The sequence below is a fragment of the Hesperophylax consimilis genome, chromosome 16, assembly GCF_061612785.1.
Source record: "Hesperophylax consimilis isolate HC1 chromosome 16, BYU_Hcon_1.0, whole genome shotgun sequence".
Taxonomy (NCBI): domain Eukaryota; kingdom Metazoa; phylum Arthropoda; class Insecta; order Trichoptera; family Limnephilidae; genus Hesperophylax; species Hesperophylax consimilis.
The window spans coordinates 17,080,662-17,102,477 of record NC_142851.1 but is presented as its reverse complement, the minus strand read 5'-3'; the positions used below and the strand labels follow the sequence as shown (position 1 = coordinate 17,102,477).

Sequence of the window (21,816 nt, the reverse complement as noted above, 5' to 3'; positions counted from 1 at the left end):
TGTTTAAGTCACGTAGTGTCCACAGAAAAACCAAAATAACCATATATAAGACCATTGTAAGAACTGTATTGGCATATGGATGTGAGGCGCTGACACTGACGGTAAAGATGGCTGAAATGCTGGATACTTTTGAAAGAAAGGTGCTGAGAAGAATATGTGGACCCGTGAAAGAGGGCGAACAGTGGCGTATCCGGCACAATATAGAATTGTACGATATATATAAGGCCCCTAGCATCTCTGCACACATGAGACTCCTCAGGCTGAGATGGCTGGGCATGTACAGAGAATGCCGGATACACGCGTCCCAAAAAGAATTCTGACTGGTCACCCAGGTGGAAAGAGAAAAGTGGGAAGACCCAGACTGAGGTGGGAAGATGAGGTAAGAGGGGATGCAGCACAGCTTCTCCAGGTGACAAACTGGAAGTCAGCCGCTGAGGACAGGAGGAGTTGGAGGCGACTGTTGCAGGAGGCCAAAGCTCGATATGGGCTGTAGCGCCATCGAAGAAGAAGAAGAAGAATGTGGCAAATTAAGTTATTTATAAAATATCGAAATTTTTTTAAATATTTATGCCTGAATATCCACAAAATAAAATAAAAGGCACTTTTAGGCCATGTTTTTTTCATGCATAAATCAAAACAGGCGGATGGTGTTAAACGGGAATTTAAACCTTATCGCCATCTACGTAAGGGTTGTTATTGATAGCGGATCAATTTAAAATATTACACGACGTAGTGCATCGCCTTAATAATATCCATATAGTATAAAGAGTAAATACAATATAGAGTTTGTATTATGTATGCATTGTAGGAACCTCATATCGTTCACTCATACTAACAAATAAAGAAAAATAATAAGTACAATTATTCTAGCTACACATGGGTATTTTCCATTTTGCATTTTAAATGCTTTTCTAAAAACCATTTTGCATTTTGCATTTTAAATGCTTTTCTCAGTGCATTTTCCATTTTAAATGCTTTTTTGCAACATTCTTCCTACTATCTCCACTCATATTTTTTTCATAAGCCTCAAATATCAGTCGGTCCTCAACCTCGCTATGAGAGATAATTTACATTTGTCAAGTTGCTCCCTGGTAGGAGCCCTGTCAATTGAGTGATACCATTACAAAAAATACTGATTCAAATACTGAACATGGGGCCATGACGCTGTAATATTAAATGTTAGATAGCAGTTTCTATGTTTTTACGTTGGCAACATTAGTCCCGCGCAAATTTTTTGTGGTTTCATAATCCGTAGTCGTGGTGTTTTTGGATTTACCATCATGTAATATGTTTGTTCCACATTGATGTCCATTATTAAATGACAAAATTGTTTAAAAATTCTATAATTATTTTGATTGTTTGACCTGAGAAACCATTTTGCATTTTCAATGCATTTTGAAAATAGGTATTTTGCATTTTGCATTTGAAATGCTTTTCTAAAAACCATTTTGCATTTTGCATTTTCAAATGGAAAAGTTTTGACCCATTTCCATTTTGCATTTCAAATGGTTTTGGGTACCCATTTTGCACATCTCTGACTGCCACATGATGATCACAATTCAGAGCTAAACTTAAAACTCACCCTTTTAGACAGTCATATCCATAAAGTCAGAAATCTTATCACCTTCGCAGTCCGCGACATTGTAAATAACTAAATGTGTAAGAGAGTACCTACATATTTTTCGTAAGGTTTGTAAGTCATTTCGTGTAAAATTCTCCAGTCATAAATTATTCAGTATTTTAAAATAAATATCAACTCTACTTTTGCAATTTTCTAATAAATATAATATCACTAGCAACGTAGGGTAAAATAGCAAATGTAAAATCAATGTCCAGTGTTTTTACTATAGTGCCCTCTACGTGCAAAGTCGTAAACTTTTTAATAAAAGCGTGTTTATCTGAAGTGACCAGCCAGGTAAGTAAGTTTTCTGTATCCATTTTTAAATAATAACTATTTTTTTCTGAATCTCTTTGTAAATAATAATATTATATAGAGATTAGGAATTTGCAATAAATGGTACAGCGCCCTCGAGGTGGTTTTTCACAAAAACGGCGCTATGCAAGTTACCCAATTATTATTATTATTCAAAACTTAAATTTTTCACATTTTAACTCAGAAAAATGTTATTTTTATGTCGAAAGTCGCAAATCTGAAAAAAAGTAATTTCTCATCTTATCCTGTTAAAAGTATCTGTAGATTTACAGGGCCGGCCCTATGCGAGCGCATTTGAAGCAGTCCGCTCCGGGCGCCGAATTTCCAAGCTGATAGATAATACCTAACATTACACATCGCTCTTGAGATTGTTTTTCATTAAAACCGCGCTACACGAAAACATAAAATCGTACAAGTAGTATTGATTTGACAAGGGGCGCCAAAATTTTGGTGGCGCCAGGGCCGGCCCTGTCTACATAGTAGATACATACGTTCATACGAAAACAATCTGAAATAGATTTCGGTTATAAACAAACCAATTTTTCCCATTCACCAATTTTTTTGCATTTATATAAAATATATTTTTTAATAACTCCTTGTCACTTCAACCACCATCATATTTATCAGACTTTTTAAATGCCTTTAAATCTTTAAAACAACATCGCTTAAGGGGAACGATTGCTTGGCCCTTTTTATGCAAAAATTAAATTTAGATTTGAGTTCAAAATACCCAACCAAAATTATTTTTATTTTTTAATCAAAGGTGTAGCAAAAATCTAGTACGAATATATGCAACTTTATTTATTTGTCAAATTATAAAAGATGGGGAATTGAGGAAATCGATTTTTAAGACAATTTTGGCAATTATTTGTGATTTAATAATAATAATTAAAAAAAATAATCTCACCTTTTTTTACTATACTTACAAATATAAAACATGAAAAATTAAAAAAAACTATTTTGATTGGTTTAAAATTAACTTTTAAACGACCGATTTACGTTGGAACACAAATTTGTCGTACTTATATATATTTTAATTTCCGACACAGAAAACACCCTTTTTACTATGTTTTATTATTTATTTATATTTCACTCCATCTACATTGGGAAAGATTATTTTTTGAATATTTTTCATTAAATCTTGTCAAAGTTGCCTCTAAAGAAATGAATTCTTTAATGTCCTATATTTTCTAATTTAAACCAAAAATAAATAAAACAGCACATATCCGTACTAGGTATTAAAACTGGAATTTTACACTGTATTCGTAAGAATGACGAGCTTCACAAATATTGTAAAAACAATCCTAATGATCACGAATCTCTACTATTCTATAAACGATACAGAAATGCTTGTAAAAAAATAACTTCCGCATCCAGAGAAGATTACTATAGGAAGCAAATAGATGAAGCTGCTGATGACAATGAACAAATTTGGAACACAATCAAAGAAAATCAAGAAAAAATCGCAAATCACTTAAACCAATTCTTCTCCACAATCGGATCAGACCTAGCATTTGCTATTATTATTTAATATCTTAAAAAGAAATAGAATGTCTGAAAATAATCTTGCAAATAATATCTCACTCGTCAATCTCAGATATAAATCTTTTAAACTTACTCCAACAACAGAACAAGAAATTACTGAAATCATCACGTCACTCAAAAATACACACTCCACTGGAATTGACAACATACCCACAAAACTAATCAAACATCTAAGTTTTCAAACTGGCCTCTTCCCAAACACACAAACATTCAACGATTATTCCTATCTTTAAATCAGAGGACAGATTATCCGTGAATAACTTTAGACCAATATCCATGCTGAGTCCGATCAGTAAAATAATTTAAAAAAACGGCAAAACGAAGGCTCTATAAGTTTCGTGAAGAAAATGAAATCCTGTCAAGTAGTCAGTACGGCTTCCGTAAAGGTCGTAGTGCCTCAGATGTAATTGCAGCTTTTACTAAATTAGTCTCTGATAATCTTGATAAAGGCCGCAAAACCCTTGCTGTTTTCTTGGATCTTGCTAAAGCCTTTGATACTGTATCTCACTGCATACTTCTGAAAAACTCTTGCAGATTGGAATTAAAGGTATTCCCCTTAAATGGTTTGGGAGTTATCTAACAAAAAGGTCACAGTCAACTATCATCAACTCCGCCAACGAGCATAGAAGTACTAGTTTAACAATCACCTATGGTGTTCCCCAAGGCAGTGTTTTAGGCCCACTTCTCTTTCTAATATATATTAACACACTATGCAATTTAGATACTGGTGGCACTATACTATCATTTGCCGATGATACGGTTATCGTGTTTGAAGATGAAAAATGGAATTCAACCATTGAAAAAGCAAACTATGGCATAAATAAAGTAAAACAATGGCTAGATGCAAACCTCCTCACTCTCAATATTGATAAAACAAAATACCTACTTTTTTCCATACGTAAGCCCAATCTCCCTTAAAACTGTTATAAACTTACCATCCATTCATGCTCACAAGATCTCACCATGCCTACATCACCTCACAATAATTGCTCGTGCGAGAACCTAAAAATAGCTTACGAAATCAAGTACTTAGGTATTATTATAGATGATCAACTGCGCTGGGAGGCACATATCAATTATACTACAAAAAGACTCCGCAAATTATGCTACATTTTCAGATCTCTCAGATCTATCCTTAACCTAAAAACATTAAAATGTGTCTACATTGCACTCTTTAAGCAATTGCTACATATGGGATTGTGGGATGGGGAGGTTGTGCATCTTCAATTCTACGTCCCATGATTTTAACTCAAAAACTATTGCTAAGATATTCAAATGTCACCCGTCACACCCATCAAGAACATAAATTCATCGTGATTACGGAGTCTTGGCTAAATGATTCGATATTTAACGCGCAAATTTTCGACAGCAGATACACAGTTTTCCGAAAAGACAGAAGCACTCAACAAACACGAGGTGGTGGACTACTGCTCGCTTTACTAAACGAAGAAAACATGCGAGCCGAACGACTTTCCCATCTAGAAACGGGAGACGAAAATTTATGGGTCAAAGTCACAATTCAAGGCTTATGTTTATTTATTTGTTCTGTTTATATCCCACCCAGTTCAAAAACGCATATTTACACGATTTTTTTCGAAACTTTAATTAGTAACTTAACTTACCTTGTTGATAAAAAAATCTTAGTGATTGGTGATTTTAATATTAATTCTTCACAAAATCCACGTGCAGTGAACACTGAACTTTTATATGTTATGGAACTTTTTCAATTGAAGCAGTTTAATACAGTACTTAACTCATGTAATCGTACTTTGGATCTAGTATTAAGTAACTTTAGTATGTTTACAAAAAAATCCGATTTCTGTCTTGTTCAAGAAGATAATTATCACCCGACACTTGTGTCAGAAATTAGTCTTGATCATGACAGACCGTTGAAAAGTCGTTGTTTACATTCAGAAAATAACTTTCGTGGTTGGAATTTCCGCAAATGAGAAGCTGTACAGCCAATTGCGTGACCACAATTGGCTGGCTATCTTGGAGATCTCCGATGTTGACGAAGCAGACTTCTACGATACCCTATACGCGTATTTTGACAAATGTTTTCTAAGAAAAAAAGCGCCGCGAAATGAAAACTATCCTAGATGGTTTTCGCGTGAGATTATCGGGGACATAAAGACGAAGCTTGTATACCATTGACGGCGGAAACGATCAGGTTTGGATAGTGAACACGAGTTATTCAAATCCTATCGTACAAAAATTAAACGTAGCATTTCAATAGCACACAAAAAATATATTGTGGAGGTAGAGAATAATGTTAAACACGATCCAAAGTCATTTTGGAAATATGTTTCTGACAAGAAAAATGACAGAGGCCTCTTAAATCATATTATTCTGAATGATTGTACTTACAAAGGAACTGACGTACCGGAAGCTTTCGCAAAATATTTCCAATATGTCTATAATCCAGAAAAAGCTGATTTTGATTCTTACGTACCAGGACAGATTGGATTGACAAAAGCCCAAAACATATCTATAGAAAACGTTAATAACATGGATTTCAGTTTAGCAATAAGAAAATTGAAACCAAAAACATCATTTGGCCCTGATTTCATTCCACCCTTCGTCATTAAGGGTTGTTCTGAACCACTGTCTAATCCACTTCTACATATATTTAATCTTACGATTAAAAACGGAATTTTTCCTAAACTGTGGAAGCTGTCAAAAGTTACCCCTCTACATAAAGATGGTGACAAGTGTCAACCAACCAATTACCGTCCTATAGCAATTCTTTCCGCACCTGCCAAGTTACTCGAAATAATTATCCATAAATATGTATATGCCAAGGTTGAACCATTCTTGACCGAACAACAACACGGATTTCGACGTGGCCGATCAACCACTACAAACTTGATGGCATAAACTGATTACGTGGCGAGAGCGCTCGATAATAATGAGCAAGTTGACACGTCAAACCATGACTTTGCGAAAGCTTTCGATAAGGTTGATCACCTAGTGCTCTTAAGTAGGCTTGAAGAAATTGGTTTTTCCGAAAACTTAATAAAACTCTTTGCTAACTATTTAAAAGAAAGGGAACAATTCGTTTCCTATGGTGGTTTTAACTCTAACGCGTATCCTACAAACTCTGGTGTGCCGCAGGGTTCCAATTTAGGACCCTTATTGTTTCTAATTTTTATAAATAATATTCGGGGAAAAATCAAATTCGTCCGTTTTTTACTTTTTGCAGATGATATTAAACTGTTCTTAAGAATAAGATCATTAGAAGACTGTAAAAAGCTCCAGGAAGATATAAATGCAATTATTGACTGGAGTATTGACAGCAAACTCGGTTTCAACTTCCAAAAATGCTCAGTTATGTGTTTTACGAGGTCACAAAAGATCGTATATTTTAATTACAAAATGAAAGATACATCACTGAAGCATACGGTGACTTATAAGGACTTAGGAATTGTGTATGACGCTCGCTTAACATTTCACGCTCACATTGAAAAGATCTGTAAATCAGCTACAAGAATGTTAGGTTTTGTCATACACAATTCAAAGGAACTGACAAACCTTGCAGTCATTAGGCTGCTTTACTTTAGCTTAGTGCGTAGCATTCTCGAGAGTGGATCTCAGGTATGGGGGCCAGAGGACACTGTCTACGTACTAATGGTCGAGAAAATACAAAAAAAATTTTTACGATACCTCTATATGAGAGTTTGGTTTTTACCCATGGCTGTTTCCAACAGCATTTATCTCGGGAATGCTGAATATCTGCAGCCTTAGTTCCAGACGGGACGTCGCATTATTGTTGATGGCTTACAAGCTTCTGAATGGTTTACTATCAATTCCAGACATTCTGTCAAAAATAGGACTTTATGTCCCGGATAATTTCACGAGAGGCCGCCAACACAGGCTTTTAATTCTTCCCAGGTCAAGAACTAACTTACCAACGGTGATGCCCCTGGGAAGACTCACTAGGTTAATTAACTCCCTTCCAGCTAACTTGGATATTTTCCATATGTCCTACAACGACTTTAAGCGCGAAATATTGTATTTGTTTTAACTGTATACTTATGTATAATTTTTTTTTCTCCATATTTTGTTTACCGCTTTTGCATATGTTTTAACTGTATACTTATGTATAAAATTTTCTTCCATAATTTGTTTACCGCTTTTGCAATGTATTGGTTTTTGTCTGTTTTTGCAAATAAATAAAAATATCAGAGCCACTTTTCAAAAAATTTATAATCCTAGATATTCGTCAATTATACATTAAGACTATTCTTATATACATATGGAAAAAAAATATTATCAAAAAAAACACGACAAAATATTCATACGCGTTACTCGTTATACCTAAAATGTGTAATTCCTTTAACAAAAACGGCATTTGCCCAGCGACAATTTTCCTATATTGCTCCCAAGATATTCAATTCACTCAATATAGATTCCAGAAAATCGGAAAATGAACATCTCCATATGAACAATATTCAGAATTGGCTATTGGTAAAGGGAAGAAACTATTGCAAAGAATGTCTCGTGTCACTAAATTAAATTAACTGCTCTTTTATCCCATTCTATTCATATGTTTTCTTCTTATTTTTATTTTATATCTTTTTTTCTCTCTCTTATTTCTGTATTTCCTAACATCTCAACATTGTAATCTAAAGAAATATGGCTACCATAATACGGGCATGTGCCTAGTATGGTGGCTGTAGAAACAAAAAACTGTAATCATTAAAATTTTTATGAATAAAAAAACACAAAAAAAAATCATTTTTGTAAAATGTAGACAAAATAAGTTCTTAAATAATTATAATGAAAGTAATCATAGTATTTACAAAATACTATTTTATTTTATTATTAAAATACCTTCATTGAATGGTATTCGAAATAAAACTTTTTTTGTTGCTGGTAAATGACTTATTCCACCTGGATCTTCCCATTTTTTCTGAAACAACATGCCCCGGTCAGTACTTTCCTGGTACGATTTGCTACTACTTTTAAGAGTTTTCTCTACAATACATTTCAGTCCTACTGGCCTGAGTTTTTATGAAATAAAATATAAATCTTAATAATTATTACGAACCTTACTGAATAGTAGTAAAATACGATTGGATTTCGTGATTCAAAGTGCATTTATATCCGTTGATGCTTCCTTTCGATTTCTACCGTACGTTCAGATTGTGCAAACTTCAGAGCGTACTTCACGGCTTTGAAAATCAAGATGCGATATAATCACTTGATTTCTTGGTGTAAAACTGGTTTTTTCTCCTAAATTTTCATATAAAATGCCATTTATTACTACTGAATTATTTTTTATTATTTAAAACCTTATTAATATTAGTTTTTACGGTTGTTGAGTGTTAATTTTAAATGAAAAGTACTTAGTATGACTCTACGTACGAACCCTTCAATCTCCATCTATTTTCAGAGCTAGGTACTTTTCTATGAGTGTTGAGTCTTTTCGCAGCATCAAAAACCATAAGTGATATTCGTTTTTTGGTATTTTTGTAAAGTACTCGGTATATTTCTTTCGCATTTTAACGCGAACAGTTACTAAGTGACCCGTGAAATATGGATAAAGTGTTAATTTGTTATTCGTACTAGTGGTTTGTGCGAAAATGAGGTTTCATTTACTATCTCAACGGATGGCGAGTGATGGCGAAAATACGATGGGATACACCTTCGATGTGAAAATCTGCGCTTTATTGTCACATTAAAATAAGTAAATTACGTAATTGAGAGGATGAGATTCGTGTTATTTAATTGTTAAATGTAAAGTGAGTGTTAAATTGTCAATAAAACATTAGGCGAAACCGTTCTTGTTTTACATCTTGTCATTGGCGGACCGGCTGACGGCTGATATATTCTCGTACTGGACAGGGCGTGCGTGTATGGGTGACTTGAACCAACCTTCCGAGAGATTTTGACACGCCTTTGGAAAGAAAAGCTAAAAGATCGCCAATTTATAATATAAATATCATTTGACATATGACCGATAATTACGTAACTTTTTGGTAATTGTGGTAACAGTGAGACAGCAATGTCTTGAGTGCTCTAGTGACCAGTGAGGTGATTTCTCGATCGAACTCTTCATTCATGTTTATTCAGGCCACAGCTACATGACCGCCTTTTGCATATGTCATGAATATCTTTGCATTTATCACACTGGCTACAATATAACATGCTCCGATTCTTCTATTTGAAAGAAAATCCTCACTGATAATAGCTGTTGACATTTTGTCAGAACCATAGTTTTATCACTCTTCACTTGGCAAAATGTCTTCTGTGGACAATAGACAGACATTTGTAGATAGAATAGACCCTTATGCCAAGAGGTCATTGAAGAAGAAGACAAAAAGATCTCAGGGGTCATCTAGGTATAGAAATAACCAGGATGTGGAGCTACAGACCTTGCCATTGCTAAAAGGTATGCACCGTATTATTTATACCCCGTACACACTGCATGCTCTCTCTGTTTACTCATTTCTTTGCTATTCAATTACATTTGCACTCTAATATAAATACCATCTGTGACACATTCATTAAATAATACTTACCCCTGACAAACCACAGTAAAATTACCCTATTTATCTTAATATTACTCATGTTTTATTCTGAAGAGTAGTATTGATTTTTCCTTCAATATCCATGGTCCACATTTGATTTCAGCATCCACTTGAATTTATCTATAAAGAAAGTCATACAAAATATTAAAATCAAGTAACTTTCCTGCAAGAGTTTGCGGAGACTCATGTTTATTTAGAAAAATTCTTGTTCATAAATTCCTGCGATAAACAATGTGATATGTTTACCAGAGATTATGTTTTACCTAGTTTATCATTTGCAGTTCAAATTTTTACACAATGTTTTGAATAATAATAATATTATGTAGAAATTCGTGGATCATACCAAGCTTGTGCCTAATTTCAAGGCAATGTTAGATTGGTTAGTTTTTACATACTTTCGCAAACATACCTAATATATTTAATCCTATTATGTCTTGATGTAGTGGAACTTCAGAAATTATGTTGAATTTGAATTGGCTGATAAGCATTGCCTTATTATGTGTCCACCTAACCTCAAATGTTTTGTTTAATTTGTAGAGCATGGAATGTACAATTTTATTTACCTGTTGTTTGTATTTTGGCAATGAAGAAATTCTCATTTGATGGAGGGTTTGAATTAAATGTCGAGAATTATTAAGAACAATCGGTCAGGTGAAACATTCTTGTGGTTTGTCCTGCACGCATTATACTAAATGTTAACATTATTATTAATATAATAGTGGTATAATATTTATCACTCTTTCTCAGGTACAAAGTTTTCCCTTGTGAATCATGCATCTTTATCGTATAGGTACCGTAAGTTGCATTTAATTTTAAAGATCTCTTCTTATGTTTTCTTAAGATCGCTGACTTCCGTTCACGCACAGGTAAATTAAAGGGATTGATTTACCGAGATTCCAGAACCTTACAAAATGCTCCATTAATGGATTGAATGGCAAGGGTTGATGATATATATCCACTGGAGCGATTTTTGTCATATTATAGCAAGTTTGCAAAAAAAATTTAAGCGATCGCTTGTCATAATGTGCCAAATTTATAGAACCTAGAAATATGAGATAAATGGCGAAATCTAGGTGGATACATTGGCATTAAAGCTTAGTGAGCAGTTCATAAGTTTCCATATTAATATTCGGAGGAATGATATCAGTTAAATAATATGGTATATGTGTGCAGATATCTACAGCCAATCGCCCGAGTGGATATCTCAAGAATCTGTGGTATTTTGTATAACAGAGTTCTTTCTTCACTGTGTTGTTCTTAGACAGTTTCTAACCCACGTTTTTGTACTGTACAAGGGGCATTGTTAAAAGTTTGGTCTGTAAATAAGTAAATTAACATAAATAAATAACTGCTCATGGTAAACACACACTCACTCAACAACAGTAAACTAAACCAGTCACGAATTATTTCTGTCCACAAAATATTTAAAATAAAACTTAATACACTATTCCTGTGCCATCGTGTTCCAGTGTAAAAGTCGTGAATCTGTTCATTTCTTTGTGTCCTCAACAATAAAATAAAAGCCTGAAGTTTTAATAACAAATAATAATAACTTTACTTAAATTCAATATTTAATATTATTGTTGCACCAAAGGCAGGTAACCTGCATTTCCGCACGCCTTGTGACCGTAGTAGTTACTGATACCTACTCATTACTACTTGTAAGTGAACTTGATTCCAGACAGTAATCAGGGGAGTTCAACCTACTATTAATTTTTAATTTTTATTAACCTAAATCCGAACTCATCATGGATGCGCAGACATACATATCCCTTGCACAAGATGCCATCAATGCACTAACAAGTATTGTGATGGATCCCAATAACAAATTTACCAAGGAGCATATTGCCAAAATAATGCCCAAAACTAATAATATCCTAGGGTCCATAGGCCAAATGGCTGCAAGAATGGCTACCCTAGAAGGTGAATTGTCAGTGTACAAAAATATTCCTTCTGCTGTTACCACTACTAATTTGCAAACAAATAACATCTGCGATATTATTGCTGAGATGAATGATCAAAATTTAAGGGAAAAAAATATTATAATATGTAACCTCCCCGAAAGCAAAGCAATAACCCAGACTGATATTATGAAAGACGACACTACCAGCATAAAAAAAATCATTTTCGACCTGGACAACTCTACCAATTCTCTTGACCTGAAAGTTTACAGAATCGGGAAAAGGGATACTAATAAACCGAGGGGTATAAAAGTCGAGTTCCCTGAGTCTAAATGGCCGAAAATCTTACTCGGTAAAAAACACTCGCTGAAGAATAACATCCGCATGTACCCTGATCAATCAGTTGCTCAAAGGAACTATCTAAATAATTTGCGAATCGAACTAAAAAATAGGCAATCATCGGGTGAGCAAGACATTACAATCAAGTACATTAATAATCACCCAACAATTGTAAAATTAAATCCAAAAAACTGACCCACAAACTAATAATATATTATCAAAATGTAAGAGGACTGAGAACGAAACTTCAAGAACTAAAATGTACATTACCAACGATGAATTACGAAATTTATGCTCTTACTGAAACATGGCTAAATGCTGGCATAAACGATCAAGAACTGGGATTTTTAGATCATTTCATTTACAGAAACGACAGATGTCAAAGTTCCAGCAATAAAACAAGAGGTGGCGGCGTACTATTGTCAGTATCAACCAAACTGAATTCGAAGAAACTGAAATGCCTTCACAAACATCTTGAACAAGTGTTTGTAATGGTTTCCTTAAAAAATGTAAAACTTATAATCGGTTGCACATATATACCACCATCCTCCGGCCTGCAAACATATAAGGAGCACCACCTTGAAGTTGAAACTATGCGAAGAAAATTTCCTGATGCTACATTTATTCTGATGGGTGACTACAACCTCCCAAATATTGTATGGGACATTGAGAACATCGCGTCCTCGAGTCCGGACAACACCAATCATGGCTCCCATGAAATTATAGAAATGTCGAACTTTTTAAATCTGCATCAGAAAAACCATGTGTACAACATCAATTCTCGTCTTCTCGATCTTGTCTTTACAAATTCTTCTAATGTTAATGTGTATGCCTCTGATGAAATGATTCTTCCATTCGATAAATACCACCCCCCTCTAATAATCAATTACCTCAATACTTATGTTAAGGTAATTGACCCCACGATTGTCAAGCGTAATTTTGAAAAAGCAGATTACCCAAAGATTATAGAATTTTTATCTACTTATAATTGGACTTATGATCTCACTTGTAAAAGCTCAAATTTAAATGAGGCCTTAGAATACTTTTACAATGTAATTTATCAAGCAATCGATAGATTTGTACCCCTACAAAAATATTACACTTCTAAATTCCCTAAATGGTTCGATTCTGAACTAATTAATCTAACGTACGATAAAAAAATTGCCCACAAACGTTATAAAATAAATAGAACGTTAGATAATTATATCGCATTCTCCATTCTGCGTAAAGATTGTACTAGGCAATCGAAAGTATGTTTCAAGAAATACACCAACAATGTTGAAAATTCTATTTTAACAAATATTAATAAATTTTGGAATTACGCTAACTCCTTTCGGAAAAATAACTCTAACTTTCCCGGTACAATGTTTTATGGGAAAAAAGTGGGTCATGACAAAAACGATATTGTAAATTTATTTGCAGATTTCTTCAAGAGTGTATATGTTGAAGACAATGACAACATATTATCTGATAAACCCCAATTTACCGATAGCTCACTTAACTTGCATAACATCCATGTGGTAGTAGATGATGTTGTGACTTTTATCAAACAGCTGGATACCAGGTCGAATTCGGGGCCAGATATGATTCCCTCAATATTACTTAAAAACTGTATTCATGTTCTAGCTCTTCCTATTACTATAATTTTCAATTTATCCTTATCTACAGGTTGTTTTCCTGAAATTTGGAAAAGTAGCTTTATAACACCTATTTTTAAAAAAGGAGATAAATGTCAAATTGAAAATTATAGACCCATATGTATTATGTCATCACTACCTAAACTTTTAGAAAAGATTATATTAAGTAAAATCATGCATCAAATTAAACCAATTATATCAACATTTCAACATGGTTTTATGCCAGACAGATCTACGTCATCTAACTTATTGCTTTACGAAAATTTTATTTCTAATGCACTGTCCAAGGGTCTTCAAGTTGATACAATTTATACTGACTTTAGCAAAGCCTTTGATACTGTTTCTCATCGCATTTTAATGGAAAAATTAGAACACTTGGGAATAAGCGGCAACTTTCTCGAATGGCTTAGAAGTTACTTATCATATAGAAAATTATCTGTAAAAATTACCTCCACAACTTCTTACACTTTTTTTGCCTTAAGTGGGGTCCCCCAAGGTTCCCACCTAGGACCAATTCTTTTCCTACTATTTATTAATGACATTTCACTAATTTTCGATAATATTCACTTTCTTCTATTCGCCGATGATCTAAAGATGTTTAAATCGATCGGTAATTCTTCTGATTGTTTAACTCTACAAATGAACTTAAATAAACTTTATGAATGGTGCATCGTAAACAAATTACATCTTAATATCAACAAATGCCAAACGATCAGTTTCCATAGATCTAAAACCCCTTTATTATTCGACTACTCAATTAACAATGCCAATCTAAAAAGAGTTTTTGAATTCAATGACCTTGGAGTTATCTTTGACTCCAAATTACGGTTCTTGAATCACATTAATAGCATTACCAGTAAGGGATTACAAATGCTTGGATTTATTCTCAGAATCGCTAAAGACTTTAATAACATAAAAACTATAAAATTACTGTACACGTCTCTGGTTAGAAGTCAGGTTGAATACAATGCAACCATTTGGTGTCCTCATTTCAACTCTCATTGTTTACAAATTGAAAAAATTCAAAATAAATTTTTACGTTTTATTAATTTCAAAATTGGTATTCCTATTATTGAAATCAATTATGTCAATTTACGCAGTAAACTTAATTTATCGAAATTATCTGAAAGGCGAAAAATATTTGATCTTCTTTTATTATATAAAATTGTGCATTCAAGGTTAGACTGCCCTGACACTATAAACTTGCTATCTTTACATATACCTCCAAAATATACTAGACGGAATATTTTATTCTACAACAATAACTTCGCCACGAATTCTGTGTTAGAAAGAATACATAGGTTGGGCAATGAACTAAGTGATGTCGCTGACATATTTAATTTAAACTTTAATTCATTTAAAGCCAAATTAGTCTACCACTTTTTAAATGTAAATAATGTATAAGAAATCATTATATTTTATTTCGATTTTCTATTGTTTGTTTTATACTGTTGCTAAAAATGAAATTTGTAATTTTTATGTACTTAAAAGCCCAATAGGGCGTCAATAAATAAATAAATAAATAAATAAACACTTTGACTGCAAGAAGGATATTGCTTCTTACTTAGAGAAAACAACTTATTTGATACAAAAGTTATTTTTTATGACTAAATTAATCACCATGAAGCAAGAAGTTTAACCGCTAGAATGGTGGTGCTCTAAAAATATTGCCAGTCCACCCCTAATCCCTGTGTCAGGTCAGGTAAAGGGTAAAATATACTAGCAACAAGCAATTTTTAAGCTTTTACTGACCTCCTGGAATTATCGGTATGCGAATTGTAAACTAAAGTGGCGCCATCTAGCTGTAGAGTTTAAGAGGCATCGGTAAGCGCTGTTCATGTTTCAGAGAAACTTCAATACTATTTATTTATTTATTTTTATCTATTAATCTTAAGTTAGCTCAATGGTATGGTATGTAATATGTAATAATAATATGTAATACTATGGTCAACATCCACGCTCTGTGCATTTAGATAATTGATGTTCGCAGGTGTCGTTTCTCGATGAGCGTTATAGAATACCACCACGTGACTATGATACGTAAAAAAACGAAAAATTTTGTAGTGCGTTGCTCTAATGGTCCTTAGCGCTAGCCGCCACTGCTAGTAACCAGGTTATTTTAGGGTATCGCGGTGATGAAATGAAGGAGGTGAGAAGAGTCTATTCCTTTACCAGAAGAAAACCGTATCTCTAAAACCACTGTTAAATAACTTTATTCAATAGAAGATAATTTACAAGTTAACTTATTTTTCACTTTCCTTTAAAATTTTATGAATGCATTTTCAAATTTGACAACAATATCTCTTATTTATTCTTTAAAAATTATTTAAATTGTATTTCCTGAAATATGTAGCATTGTTTTAAAAAATAAATGCTGCATTTATTCCTTTTTTGTCTTTTCTTTTAAATCTCTCTGTTATTTGCCCCTTCCATAGACATTCAAATTGATAAGACAGCTAATCAGGGAAAGGAGAACAAACCAAGTGCGCCAAAAGAAGCGTGACCGTCTCCCTTTCTGTGATTTATCAATAAATGAATCTGACAAATTACAGGCAACTCGCATTGTAATATCACGCAAATTGTTAAAAACTTAACTACGAATCCCAAATCAGGTAAACAAAAGTTCAGGCTTGTTTCCAAAATGCTTTTTAGTTCGACACTTTTAAAAATATGTTATAATTTACCCACATCACTCATTTTTAGCATCGCTACGCCAGGCGGTTCATTTAAAAACGAACATTCAGATTCTGCATAAAAAAGTCTGACAATGCACAACGCGGCAAACCCTTGCTTTACTTTAGCAAACTTTACTTTTCTGCACAGGATCTGGTTATTTATGATTACTGATGTAGTAATATATTTAAAGCTTTCTCGAACCCTCCTGATGCCAAAAAATATGGTCACGTGGTTTGCTCCAGCTTGTCGAAATGATACCCAGATTCATGTTAGGGCAAGTCTATCAATTTGGATGTCTATGGTCCCTTCTCTCCAACTTCATCTGTTATATTTCTAATGGAGAAGTAGCAAAAGATAAACCTAACCTAACATGATTCTGAGATTTTCATCTTAGTCTAGTTTCGATTGGCATGAAAGGAAGTATTCAATTCAAACAAGGTAAAACGGGCAAAATTCATTACAAACTGCAAAAGAACTTAGTTTTCCTGTAAATTTATTTATTGAAGATAAAAGATGTGAAATAGTACTACATACTAAGGAACAGATGCGAAAAATGCATTATGACTCAAATAACTGTTATTAGTGTACAAATTATTTGTGTGAGTTTTCTTTTCTCCATATTATTGTTTATTGTCTGAAGTCTGTTTTATTTTTTTACTTTCTTTATGTAAGGAAATATGCCTGGAAAACTTACACAAATATGCACATAAGATTATAATATATATTTTTCAATAAAAGAAACTATAAACCCTTAATAGCAAAGCATTATAGTACAGACCTTTACAGAACGCATACTGTGTTCTGAAAAGGAAGTAAACCGGTGCCCGCTGTTAGTATTGATCTCAGATCCGTCCGACTACTAGCTAAGCATCCTACCCACCAATCAATGCAATGTCAAATATAGTACAGACCTTTACAGAACGCATACCGTGTTCTGAAAAGGAAGTAAGCCGGTGCCCGCTGTAAGTATTGATCTCAGATCCGTCCGGCTACTAGCTAAGCATCCTACCCACCAATAAATGCAATGTCAAATATAGTACAGACCTTTACAGAATGCATACCGTGTTCTGAAAAGGAAGTAAGCCGGTGCCTGCTGTTAATATTGATCTCAGATCCGTCCGACTACTAGCTAAGCATCCTACCCACCAATCAATGCAATGTCAAATATAGTACAGACCTTTACAGAACGCATACCGTGTTCTGAAAAGGAAGTAAGCCGGTGCCCGCTGTAAGTATTGATCTCAGATCCGTCCGGCTACTAGCTAAGCATCCTACCCACCAATAAATGCAATGTCAAATATAGTACAGACCTTTACAGAATGCATACCGTGTTCTGAAAAGGAAGTAAGCCGGTGCCTGCTGTTAGTATTGATCTCAGATCCGTCCGACTACTAGCTAAGCATCCTACCCACCAATCAATGCAATGTCAAATATAGTACAGACCTTTACAAAACGCATACCGCGTTCTGAAAAGGAAGTAAGCCGGTGCCTGCTGTTAGTATTGATCTCAGATCCGTCCGGCTACTAGCTCAGCATCCTACCCACCAATCAATGCAATGTCAAATATTTTTAGTTTTGCATCATCACCGACATCAAGACTCTTCTGTATGGTTCAAAAAGATTATACTATAAGGCTCTTTTCCACAGGGATACACAAGTATCCGATATACGATTCAAGTATCTTGGTGACTACCACCATAACGTGACTACACAGACAGTCTCTCGAAATCAGACGGTCGAAGTCATTACCACTCATGTTGTGAAGACTAAACATGGCGGAGCAATTGATAAATTATATGATAGTCTAGCCAAAGTGATCATCACTTGTGTTAGACATTTTGTAACAATGTGTATGCTTTAGATCAGTGCTAGGAACAAAACAGCTACATCAGTTGTAAGTAAGGTTACGAAAACTAATTTTGACGTTTCGAGAGGTGGTGGCAGCGCGGCTCTTGTGATTTGAGTAGCGATGTGTCCGAACTGTGCACCACAAATTGTATGCATCATGAATACTAATCTTCCTGCGAAAGAAGGGCCGAAGAACCCTAGAAGTCAACATTGATGACAATATCAATGTACACTTGGAATTATCAGTAGCAATATGTTTTTGCATCCTTACTAAAGTGCTCTTGCCTCTTTAGGGTCTATGGATTTGAGCAGTGTTCCCTCACTTCGAGAAGTATTATTGGGGATGTTGTTTTACACAATTTCAGTAGTCACTATCTATCTATGTACCCTAATTTATTATTGATTTTAAAATTCAAAATTACCGTTTTTCGATCACTCTTGCGTAACAGATTTGCAGATATTATGTCAAAATAAAGTTAACTATCACAAGTGATACCCATAGAATTATACTCTGTAGTAATAGTTTAGTTAAATTCGAGAAAACGTCCGTCGTGTTTATTAATATAATGATGTATTCTTAACTTCTTTTCACGCTTCACGTAAACCTCTTATCAGAGATTCCCACAGATTTGTATATATAAAAAGGAGCCACATAATGTTTATGAAATTGCAGTAGTTTCCATTTTATTATTTTTAAGATAGGCACTCTCCATTTCCCTGGGGAGTTATTTGGAACCAAAAAACAAACTTCTGATCAATCAAATTGTGATGTGATAAGTTTTGTACCAGAATTTTGCAGGAATGATAAACAAAGGCGACTGTAATTAAGTTAATCTGGTAGTTACAGAAGTCGGGGACCCCCGAGGAAGACATGGCACGATCAAGTGAATCAGATACTCGAGTCGGGCCATGTCAAGAATCATAATAATAGAAGAGTATGTATGAGACGATGTATGAATGTGAATGAGGCAAGGAGGGTGTACCAAGACCGAGTTCTTTGGCGGTGATGGTTAGTTAGTTGGTAGTTCTTAACCATAACAAAATAAAAAAACCAAAGTGAGATAAATATGATTGATGCCAGGAACAAAGACAGGTGTTGAAGAAGGAGAATGTGCAATGCCGGAGAATTCCAGTGGACTAATTTCTTCTATTCCTTCTCTCCAACTTCCATACTACTTATCTTGCTTCAAGTGAAAAAAAATTATTCGGAATTAATAAATGAGCACAAATTGAAAAATAAGTTTGTTTAATAATAAACTTCAGTAGAAAGTTATACAATATCAATCAATCAAAAGTCTTGCAGTTTTTCATGGGTTATTTCTCAATGTTGTGAAGTCCAAATATTAGTACCTATGCAGGTAATGGAATATTTTCATAGTAGTTTTAGAATAGATGTACACTAGATTTAAAATGTTAAATTTTATGACTATAAATATATACTTAAAAATATATCATTCTCATATAAATTATTCTGTAGAACTATAACATTATACAATTAGAGGCACTATTGCCTACTAATCTCTCATCGAAACGTTGGAGGCCAAATCAAACTAATTAGATGCACAAAAGTGGAACCTATTTTTTCACTTCACATTTCATCTAAATATAATAAATCAATGTTTATAACACAATAGTGACAGTATATTATTGTCTTTCATAAACTGTCTTGTATCATTTAAAAATTACCTTCTGCTTCACATGAATAAAAAATCTTCGGCAATTTCAGAAAATTTTAAAACCTGAGAATCAAAAAAAAAATTGTTGAATTTTGGAACTCTTTCAAAATCTACATTGATATTTCAAAATCGAGATTAAATAAAATAAATCTTTAATCTAGTTGTATGATAGTAATTTTTGATTAATTGGATATCATGCTAATTGACTTTCCTTGATTTGACCTACTATTTTTATACAGAACAAAAAACTTGTCAGTGAAATTTAAGAGGAATATTAATAAGGCAACTTTCTCATTAGAATTGTATGCTGTGCTTCGGATATCTATAGTAATCCGACCTAGGATTAATTCATTTATAAATGTGGTAATCTATCAGTTAAGCTTGAATATTTTAAAGCTTGATGGCTGCATTAGAGTTACTTATTTTATCTTGCTTATATTACCTGCAAATATGTGTGTTTCATTGCATTAATAAAGTTAGTTCACTTCTTAAGTGTTTTCACATATTTAATATCCTACGTTATTTGTTAAATTTTCATAATCTTTTTCCACTTTGAGTAGGGTGAACAACTTAACTTGCCGTATGTAAATTATGTTATCGGCAAATCTTCAAAAATATTTTGTGCCCTAATCCCTCAGGTAAAATTTCACTATTTTTCTCTTATTCCGCTTCACTCTTAATACGCAATATTTCACTTTCAAATAAGTGGATTTAGCTTTATTAATTCAAAACATGATCTATTATGTCGGGGGAGATGGAAAAATACGCACTTTTAATTTTAATTTCGTTTATTAAGTCACTTACGCGATATGTCAATTAGTATGCTGCGGCGACTATGTTCATATCAAGAGTTGGATTATATTCATAGTATCGTATTAGAATTAAATCACAAACCAGTCTATATAAACCTAGCATAGCCCACAAACTACTTGAAAACTGGGATATAACTCTAAAGGGGACGCGAGCAGGCGTTATTAAAGGTTCCCCAACATTTATAGTAACTTTTAGTAATAATATAACTAAATTCAATTATTAATTCAAAGTAAACATTCCATATTTACCGTGAAGCGGAATTCGTAACCTTTACCAAAATTTCTTCAGTTTTGCGAACAAACAGCATATTGACCCGTAGAGTCAATTTTTTCACTTTTTGAAACATCTCATACAGTCTTATAGAAATCGTTGACTCCCTTACTGTCATAGTGAGAAATATAATCTCAACAGTGTTAGAAAGAGAAAACACTACACTTTATATTCAAATCTAGAAGTAACTACAGAATAATTAAAATGTGCACCCCTAGGAAACCGCAATGTGCCGACCGTAATTAGAGAAATATTTATGAAACTTTAAAATTGTTTTTTATATCAAACTACAAAAAAGTGAGGTGACAGTAGTGTTTATAAAATTGTCAAATAAAATGTGTTTGTTTTTGTTTATTTTTATCTTTCAAAAATTATATGTTTAGTTCTAATAATTAAATTTAAAATCGTATTTTATCACCTTTCAAAACAATTTTTAGTTTTCAGATACATTCAGAAATATTAAATTTATTTGGATTTTATTGCAAAGCAGAAATACTCTGACCATCTGACAGAATATGCCAGAGGCTTGAGGGGTTAAAGTTTTGTCATATCAAAATAGATATTTAAAAGTAGGTTAGGTTAGGAAGGTTAGCTAGATGTCATCAATTAGAGGTGCTATTGCATATCTCTTATCGAAACATGTTC

The 21,816-nt window shown here is 33.5% G+C and overlaps 1 protein-coding gene across 1 annotated transcript in view; it reads left to right on the top strand.

Moving 5' to 3' along the window:
* Nucleotides 1-8,848: 8,848 nt before the first annotated feature.
* LOC149416805 (serine/threonine-protein phosphatase 2A 56 kDa regulatory subunit epsilon isoform-like) overlaps nt 8,849-21,816 on the top strand; it is a 55,576-nt gene continuing 42,608 nt past the window's right edge. Inside the window, exon 1 of the mRNA XM_089640974.1 lies at nt 8,849-9,872. Coding sequence (XP_089497100.1) covers nt 9,722-9,872 — 151 coding nt within the window. The 5' untranslated portion in view covers nt 8,849-9,721. The remainder of the gene's footprint in view (nt 9,873-21,816) is intronic.